At 46.1% G+C, this 9,380-nt stretch overlaps 1 protein-coding gene across 8 annotated transcripts in view; it reads right to left on the bottom strand.

Annotated features, from left to right (window-relative positions):
- Nucleotides 1-47: 47 nt before the first annotated feature.
- The window catches only part of TRPV3 (transient receptor potential cation channel subfamily V member 3), a 34,098-nt gene continuing 24,765 nt past the window's right edge, over nucleotides 48-9,380 (bottom strand). For 3 of the 8 annotated variants that reach the window (XM_055090936.1, XM_055090935.1, XM_055090937.1), the window contains 3 exons: nucleotides 8,325-8,437; nucleotides 7,039-7,118; nucleotides 48-6,565 (listed from right to left, as the gene is read on the bottom strand). In XM_055090936.1, the coding sequence (XP_054946911.1) occupies nucleotides 6,468-6,565; nucleotides 7,039-7,118; nucleotides 8,325-8,437 (291 nt within the window). In that variant the 3' untranslated portion in view covers nucleotides 48-6,467. Of the gene's footprint in view, nucleotides 6,566-6,957; nucleotides 7,119-8,324; nucleotides 8,438-9,380 lie in introns of those variants that run through there. The other 5 variants (XM_055090934.1, XM_007125465.4, XR_008619432.1 and 2 more) reach the window with 5 other exon arrangements.

The following is a 9,380-nucleotide window of genomic DNA, read 5'->3' as shown; positions in this document are numbered from 1 at the left end:
TATTCAATGCTCCATAGCACACAAACTGTTTCTAAATTTTCAGCATTTATTTTTGCACTTTACCAAAATTATTTTCATTGGAATAAACTCTCTTCCTTCTGAATTCTTTAGTAAAGATTTGATTTATCAATCACCTTTTGTATATAACAAGTTTTACCAAGCTTCCTTCTCCCATAGAACATAGACTGTTCCTTTGTTCTCTATGTCTAAGTTCAATTTTTCTAGGACAGTTTTTTTCCATACGTATATTTTGGCAAAAATACTTTACTCTCCCATCAAATTTTAGTTAGTTACAAAATTTACAATGTGCAACTGAGGCCACTGCGATTTCAGGTTTTGTCTTGATTATTTCTATCAAGTCTCATTCTCTCTGACTCAATATTTATATCTTTAGAGTTAGTTAGGTGTGATTTTTTAAAATCTATAACTATAACATATTGTTGTGTGGCTTTAGCCACTTTCAGTTTTATTTTGATTATTTCTAACAGTCTGCAGACTCATTTTTCCCATTTATAAAATGGGGATAATCAAAATAATAGTGTCCCTCTCATGGGATTATTGTGAGGATTAAGTGGGCTAATGCAGATAAGTACTTAGCACGGTGCCTAGTGAAATTCCTAACATAAAAGGCCCTTTTTGATCTGCCCTTCCCTCCCCACAACCTCTCTAGACTCATCTGCCTTCAGGTTCTCTCTGTTCCAGTCGGCTTTGTGTTGTTTTATTCCTGCGTGTCTTCACAGAGACTGGCCTTTCCACCTAGAATTTTCTCCCTTCCCTTCCCTTCCCCCATCCCTGCCCCTCCCCCACGAGACCTCGCGTTAGCAAATTCCTATTGTTTTCTTCCAAATGCAACTCGACTCTCATTTCATCTATAAAGCCTTTCTTGGCTTGCCTCTTTGACCCTCTCTGCTTCCATCCAAACTTGGGGACATTATCAGTGTCTTTTTCAGCACCTGTAATCTAATAAATGCCCGATAAAGTTCAGTTGAGTAAATGAGTGTGCTCAGCCATTCCTTCTCTACTGAAATGTCTTCATATTCCACCAATGTCTCTGCCTTCTCTTTGCCTTCTTGCCTTCTTTCCCAGTCACCTCCTGAGTATCCCCATCACTCCCAGGTAGAATTTACTCCATTCCACACTCTTCAGACTGTCACGATATGCCAGATGATGGCGGATGGAAAATTACACCCTTTTAAGCCTGCAACCCTATGGGGAAAAAAAGGAAATTCAATAATCCCGTTGTGTGAAAGCTTTTGTTGGTTTCTCCTCACTCATGATAGGAAATCTCAAAGCCTCCCCACAGCTGGACGAGTCCTGTGTGCTCTAGCCTCTGCCTACCTCTGCAGCCCTTTTTCCCAGCAATTTGGCCACAAAGACTTCTCCATCCTCAGATGCACCAAGCTCCCTACTACGACATGGTCTTTGCCCATGTTGTTCCCTCTTATTGAAACCCTATCCCACCACCACGCTCCCTTTACCTGGATGACACTTATTCTTAAATGTGACTCAGGCTAGGCTAAACCACTTTGTTATGTGAGCTCATTGACACTACTGGAGTAGTGCGTACCAGTACACCTCAGAGAACTTGGATCCTTGGCCCAGGAAAAAGCACTGTGACCTTCACCTGTCATTCCATCTCTCTCCAAGTCTCAATTTCCCCACCTATTGAATGGAGATAGAATACTCATCAAACCGTCTACAGGGACTTCCCTGGTGGCACAGTGGTTAAGAATCCGCCTGCCAATGCAGGGGACACGGGTTCAAGCCCTGGTCCTGGAAGACTCCACATGCTGCGGAGCAACTAAGCCCGTGCACCACAACTACTGAGCCTGCGCCCTAGAACCCGTGAGCCACAACTACTGAGCCTGAGTGCCACAACTACTGAAACCCGCGTGCCTAGAGCCCATGCTCTGCAACAAGAGAAGCCACCACAGTGAGAAGCCCGCACACCACAACGAAGAGTAGCCCCCGCTTGCCGCAACTAGTGAAAGCCTGCATGCAGCAACGAAGACCCAATGCAGCCAAAAATAATAAATAAAAAAAAAAATTAAACAATTTTTAAAATTAATTTTTTAATTAAACAAAAATTAAAAATCCACAAAACAGTGAATTAAGATAACCAATATGAATGAAAGCACTTTATAAATAGGGAATCATACAATCTCAAAGGCTGAAAAAATTGCAAAATATCTTTTGGAAGATAATTTTTCACCGTATCAAAAGTCATAAAACTGTTTATCCTCATTGACCTAGGCATCCCACCCCCAGAATATATACTACAACAGGGGCTTCCACCCTTTTTCTATCAGTCTACCCAGAATGTTTCCGTGGATGGCACATTCCTAGATTATAGACTGAAACCTGTTTGAGCTAGGATGTGGATTATGTACAATTCCCATTTCCTTGCCACTCGAGAAGACATATCCCAGTGAAGGGTGTTATTCTGGGAATCGTTTTGGATTAAGTAATTGACCAAATGCAGCACATCACTTATTAATAAATTGTTTGCAAGTTCTGCAACCCCTCAAGACACAGCAGCGTCTTGGCATTCAAGTTGAGAACTGCCATTCTTTCAAAATAACTCAAAAGAATGAAAAAAATGCACATACATATATGTTGGGCAATAATGATAGTAATAATATCAGCTCTTTCCTGTCCATTCCCTTACTGCCTCCTTATAAATAAAGGTCCTGTGAGGTAGACAGGAGGGATTTCTATGGATGGACCCTCTGCTTGGGGTCATATTTCCTGAACCTGTAAGGTTTTCAGGCTGTGATTCCTTGGGCATGTCACTTAAAATCTCTAGGTCTCCTTTTACTCTCCTTTTACTTCCAGAGTTATTGAGTGGTTAAAATGGGGTACTGGACGTGATATACTTTGAGATGTAAATGCTGCACAAAGGTGGCATGTCTTAGTGTGCTGAGCTGGGACCAATAATAATATTTTAGGTCTGAAAAGTGGCCTTCCCTTTATCCACTCATGTTAAGCAACACCCTACAATTTCTAGTCAGTCTTCATAGTGGCACACCTAAGACAAGGATAAAACATGATCATAACAAGGCAAAATAAATATTTATTAGAAATCATAAAAGCATTTCTTCAATGGCACTAAAATGTTCTTACTCCATTTATGACTTCTTTCTTGAACATAGAGTTGCACACACACACAACACTAAAAACAAGATGTAAAAGGAATTTGCAAGGATCAGGCATATTCAGTGAGAACAAGGTGACAATTCTGTGTTTGGGACCAAGATCACAGTAACAACATATAAATCAGTGCAGAGATCAAGTATGGCTTACAGGCCCAGATGACGGCCCATCTACCGGGGCCTTACCCAGAGCAAAAGAACTTAGCTCACCAGGCCTGTGGAAGGAAAAGAAGGTCAATAACACTGGGCTCCAAGGCAGGAGCCCTCTACGACCATAATGACTTCGCAGTACAGCCTTGAGCTCCTTCTCCCACCCTTGCAAGGAGGAAGGTAAGCACCATTTTTATGCCAAACAGATATATCACATAATTTCTAAAATAATGGATGCTTCCTGAGGCAGAGTTTAGTTAAAAATTTCCAGCCAAAACTGTTATCTGAGCATGGGAGATTCCATCCCTGGAAAATGCCTTCCCCTTAAATTACTGAAATGTGAATCATTTAAGATGTCCTGATACACCTGTGGACTCCGTGTGGCGTGGTGTGTGGTTTTGTACACACCTGTGTGCACACACTTGAATTTTAAACCCATCATGGGGATCACAGGGACAGTGCAGACTGCCAGCGTGAATCATCTGAGCAAAAAGCTCTAGTCCCCTCACATACGTCAACCACAAAGGCAGACTCAAATTTACTGAATAACTGTGCTAAAAAAAAATCGTGCGGGGGGATATCTGTGGTCCAGAATCAGAACACTCCAGCTTCAACAGCTCTGATACGACCTCCTGCATGACTCTGAACAAGTCCACTTTCCTTTTGGAGCTTTAGTCTCCAGGTGTAACATAAGAGAACTGGTCCTTTTAAGCCAATGCTCTTTGACTCATTGCTTTCCTTGGTAAACCTACCTAGGCTGAGACCACCTAGGCTGAAAACCTTTGGGGGATGCCACTGTCAGGAAGAAGATTCAGTATAGAAAATGGTCCTGCCAACAAATCCCATCCAGATCCACAGACAGGTCTCCATACATGTAAGAAGGCAAAGATCCAGTTATTGATTTCTGTCTGTCTAACCTCCCAGCTTTCGTTCAAGTGGGAAATGGAGAACCATGCGGCTTTATCCATTCATATCCAAATCAAAACATATCTGAATTCCCAGCTACATGGTGTAGAGCATGGTGCCATGGATCCAAACGGCTGCCCTTCAAACCAGGACAACTGTTCAGGATAAATGCAAGCAGGTAATTCCAGATACAGGATGCTAATCTCCAGGCTAAAAGGACCTTCAAGTTCATTTGATTGTGATCTTTAACAATATCCTTAATAAATGCTCAACCAGCTTCTGCTTAAATATCCCCAATATCTGGAGCAGTTGCTGGACTGAATTGAACTAAACTTTTTTTCCCTGAAATTTCCAACTTTTGGCACTAGCTCTGCCCATCTGGAACACATCTGCTCCTCCTGCCTCTGGGAAAATCTCCCCACATCTTCCCTTCTCTGGGGAACATGCCTAGCCCCTTCCTCCCCTGCTCAACTTGAGCTTGGCCTGACCACTACAGCTTAGAGCACTGGTTGGCTCCCTGGGTCATCCGAGAGTGCAGGGGCTGCTGCAGATTGTACGGCTCTAAGGCTACATCCTCCACTCATGGCATCTCTCCCTGACCCAGCCCATCAGGGGCACGAGGGCCAAGTTTCTACCCACCCACGTAAGCTGGTGCACAGAGCAGCCCAGAGCAGAGAAAAAGGCCGACAGTGGACTGCTTGGCCTGTACTCCTTAATTTGCCTCAAGTCTCCACTCATGGCATCTCTCCCTGACCCAGCCCATCAGGGGCACGAGGGCCAAGTTTCTACCCACCCACGTAAGCTGGTGCACAGAGCAGCCCAGAGCAGAGAAAAAGGCCGACAGTGGACTGCTTGGCCTGTACTCCTTAATTTGCCTCAAGTCAGATTAACTAGCCAATAGCCAAGTTATCTAAAAGCCGAATGATTTTGTGCCACTTAAAATTAAAATTCATGGTTCATAGCGTTATAATTCCACCTCAAAAATTCCCACATGAATCTTTTACCAGATAACTGAGGAAGAGTGGATTTATGGTTCTTTAGGCTCCAGTAACCTGGAACATTTCTACTATCTCCACTTCACCTCTGCCCCCAAAGTGACTCTGTGTGATTTCAGGGGCGAGAAAAATCAGAGGATGAGAATCTAAAAATAAGCCGCACATCTTGGCAAGCACTCCTTTCTCAAATGCCTTCTCCTCCACTTCCAAATTCACAGTTAACAAAAATATTTAATACCAGAGCATTTCAGGTATTTTGTTAAATTCCTCCAGTGAGAAATACTGATGTAGAAGAGTAATCTCCGAGATTCAAGACCGTATGAATAGAGCAGCTGCTATTTCTGTTTCAGTCGAAGCCATGATCCCAACTTAGAGGCATGCACTGTTGCAGGGCTGGGACAAGGAAAACAGCCAAGATCTTTCACCCAGATCGTGGTCCCTGCCTGGCGTGTCTCTTGTGGAATTTTATGTGCGTAAAGAAAAGCTTTTTGTCCTTGCTCTGGCCACCACGAGGCCAAGTATATAATACTTACCTCCAGCCTCAAATCCTAAAATCTATTTCTCAGCTTTAAAATCACATACTTCATTTGAAGTAATTTTCATTTAAAACTGAAAAAGCCGTTCTCTATTGAAAAGAAAAGCCCTGGGTTAATTATGCTACTAGAAACGTCTCAGTTGGAGACAGTTTGAGCCTTGAGTACAAAGGCCACGCATTCCAAGGGTGTTTTCCTTCTCCCTGAAGGCTCCAGAAGCTCATTCTCCTCCAGTCCCAGGATAGCCGGCTTAGCTCAGTCCCCTGCACATTCTGGGATGGATCAACAGTCCCTTAAATTCAGGAGACCCAGTTACAATAAGGGAGATGGTAGAATGCGCAGGCTGGGGCTGGGGACCTTGGCAGAAGACTCCTCTCCCTGCTCCTTGGGCCCCCGCCCCTGCCTTGCCACCCTCTCTCCCAGCCAAATCGACCTGCAGTTGGGGAACGCAGAGACTTCACCCAGGATTCAGGGACTCCTGGGACTCCCAGGCTCAGGACTGCTGGCCGTGGGTTTATACAAACTCTTTGCCGAATAACAAAGTCCAGGGTGTTTCCCACTCAAACTGACAACTGCCCCTCAGTTCAGCCACCCGTCCAGCATGAGGGTGCTTTCCTCATCTCTGCAGGTGGAGCCAGGCTCCATCACTTGGCAAAGCCCGCAGCACCAAGTCCAGGACCCAGCCTCCAGCCTCAGATGGCCCACATGCACACGAGCTCTGGGTTCTGCTTCTACACTGAAGTTTCCGGAAATTCATCTATTTCGTCAGATGCATTGAGGGTAGTTTTGCTGTTGCTCCTGGAAGAATCTTGGATTTTGTTGAAATCTGCTTTAAAAAAAACAAAAAACAAAAACCACTGTTTTACAGAAACAGCATTCTGCAAGTTATACCTCCAGGTCTCAGTCCACAACCTGCCTTAGCAGTTAGTCCAACTCAGGTTAGAAAACGGTAGAGCTGGGCTTCCCTGGTGGCACGGTGGTTGCGAGTTCGCCTGCCAATGCAGGGGACACGGGTTCGTGCCCCGGTCCGGGAAGATCCCACATGCCGCAGAGCAGCTGGGCCCGTGAGCCATGGCCGCTGAGCCTGCGCGTCCGGAGCCTGTGCTCCGCAACGGGAGAGGCCCCAACAGTGAGAGGCCCGCGTACCAAAAAAAAAAAAAAAAAGAAAACGGTAGAGCTGGAAGGAATTCATTCAACCCTCCCGTTTTACAGATGGGGAAAATCACGGCCCTCCGACTTGGTGTGCCTGGGGTCCTGTGGTCAGAAAGGAGTGGGTGTCACGCTTCCTGACAGCAGCGGTACCTGTCCGTCTCCCGGGCCCCGGATCTTCGTTGAGGAAAGAGACGTGAGTTTTCCATTCAGTCCACTTCACCTCGTTGATCCTGCGGGTGTGATAATCATTCTCACTACTCCCCAGGTGCACCTCATGAAATGCAAACAAGTAGCACGGCGTTTGGGGTGTCCTCCACGGGGGTCAGGTGCACTCCTGCCCCATGTGGTCACATCAGTGTTGTTAAGGCTTGAAACCTGCCCACATCCCCATTTTCCCAGGCCTTCACAGCATCAGTCTCCTCCCAGGGTGTGGGACCCAGAAGCTCAGAGAGGTGTAAAGGGGACATCTTCAGCCAGCAGGGGCTGTGCCTGACTCGGAGAGGCAGCCCACGGAGAAGGAGGGAAGGAAGGAGAGTGGGGCAGGCTCGGGCTGAGAAGATGTGAGGGAGTGAAGTCCAGCTAGCGTTAAGGTTGCACTAAGAGAAGATGGTTAGGGGACTTGCCCGGCAGTCCAATGGTTAAGACTCCTCCTCCCAATGCAGGGGTTTGATCCCTGGTTGGAGAACTAAGGTCCCACATGCTGTGGGGTGTGGCCAAAAATTTTTTTATAAAAAGAGAGGAAGGTCAGGGTTCAGAACCCAAAAGAGGGGGCAGTGTCTAACGTACTGGATTGTAACTGGAGACGATAGTTTGGCTGAAGTTCACATTCACAGAACATCTCTGGAGTGAGGGTGTCAAAATTAGACATATTTATTAGGGTAACTATTATAGTTGAAATGATGGTTCCTGGGGCAGAGTGAGGTGGGGAGGGGTTTCAGTCAGAGAAGTAGGTCAAGGTACAATTATACTCCAAGAAGGTAGTCTGCAGGGTCAGGCAGTCAGACAGGGGGTCGGAAGAGGTAGACCCATCAGAAAAGATGGTCAGGGCACGTGCAAGTACTTTTTTAAAAATCAAAAAGCTTGACATCTGTCAGAAGTAGCTGTCTCACTTTCCATTTGCCTGTGACAGAATGTGCCTCTCAAAAGGACAAAGAGTGCCAGTCTGGCAAATCTCTTCTAAGGCAGACACTGGGCAGGGGGAGGCCATGGAGGCACCTCCAAAAGGGCAGAGTCTCCTCCTCCTCCCTTCTGAGGCTTAGAAAGTCTATCCCAGGGCCAGCGACCCTGAAAGAGCAAATTCCGTCTTCTGAGGAGGCAGAACAGACCATGCCGTGGTCCGGCAAACGAATGGCAGCATCATTTTGCTAACATTCACCAACTCATCTCTCTTCACCCACCCAAAAAGCATCACCAAAGGGCCCGTCTCCCTTTGTTACCGCAAACACAGTCGGAAATCTTGCTCTGCCACTTTACACAGCTCTCCCATCTGGAATCTGCTCCTCAGCCATGCTGGTAACATTTTCTCGAACTCCAAGATCGTCCTGGCTCTCTGGGGACATAAACGAGCCTAAGTGCGTCTCTCAGGAGCCAGCCCAGGAGCACGGCTCCGTGTGAGCGTGGATGAGCCCACACGCGTGCGCACACACACATATACACACGTGCACACACCACCAAACAGCCCACTCCACCGGCATGGAATGCTTAATGCATAGATCCCGAGGATCTGGCTAACCTACAGAATTCAAAAATGAACACCCAGTAAGTTTGGGAAAGGTGTTCAAATTGTTTTAAACATCACATAAACAATGTTTCTGGAAGTCCAGAGCTGCCTAACTGAAAATGTTAGGATCCTGGGATCCCACCAGGAAGGGAGTTTCCGGGAGGACATCATGCGGTCCTAGCCCCATGTCAGGCTTAGAGTCCCCTCAGCAATTTTCCAGGCAATAATTTGTCCAATCTCTCCTGAATATTAGCAACAATCCAATTAAGAAGGCCCTAATCATTAGTAAGTTCCTTGTGTCAAATCAAAGCTTTTTTCCCTGTTGTTGCCCCATATACCTCATTTCTGCCTCTTGGACCACAGAAGGAAGCTTGCTCCCCCTTTCACAAGTAGCTCTGCAGATATCTGAAGGAACCGTCATGCTCTTCTTACACCATTTACGTAAGAAGTATAACATGCCTGGTCACTACCTCTGGATCACCCTGTGGGTTAATGTCCTCAGTGTGTAAGGCCCATAGCATGTGAGGAGTATTGGAGAAGAGCAGAATTGTCACCTCCATTGTCTTATACCTAAGGACATTGTCCTATACCTACTCCTCTTAATGCAACCTAAGGCCACGCTTCAACATCCACATATCACACCACTGACACTGAGCAGAGCACACCCATGAGCCTGAGTTCCTCTCACACATGCTGTTGTCCAGCCACACTCCCTAGACCTTATACGCCAGAAACCTAGCTTCCTCAAACCTGGCCAAGCACAGGGAGCTTA

This window comes from Physeter macrocephalus, chromosome 14 (assembly GCF_002837175.3).
Source record: "Physeter macrocephalus isolate SW-GA chromosome 14, ASM283717v5, whole genome shotgun sequence".
In the NCBI taxonomy this organism is placed as follows: Eukaryota; Metazoa; Chordata; class Mammalia; order Artiodactyla; family Physeteridae; genus Physeter; species Physeter macrocephalus.
This window is presented reverse-complemented; position numbering and strand designations above follow the sequence as displayed.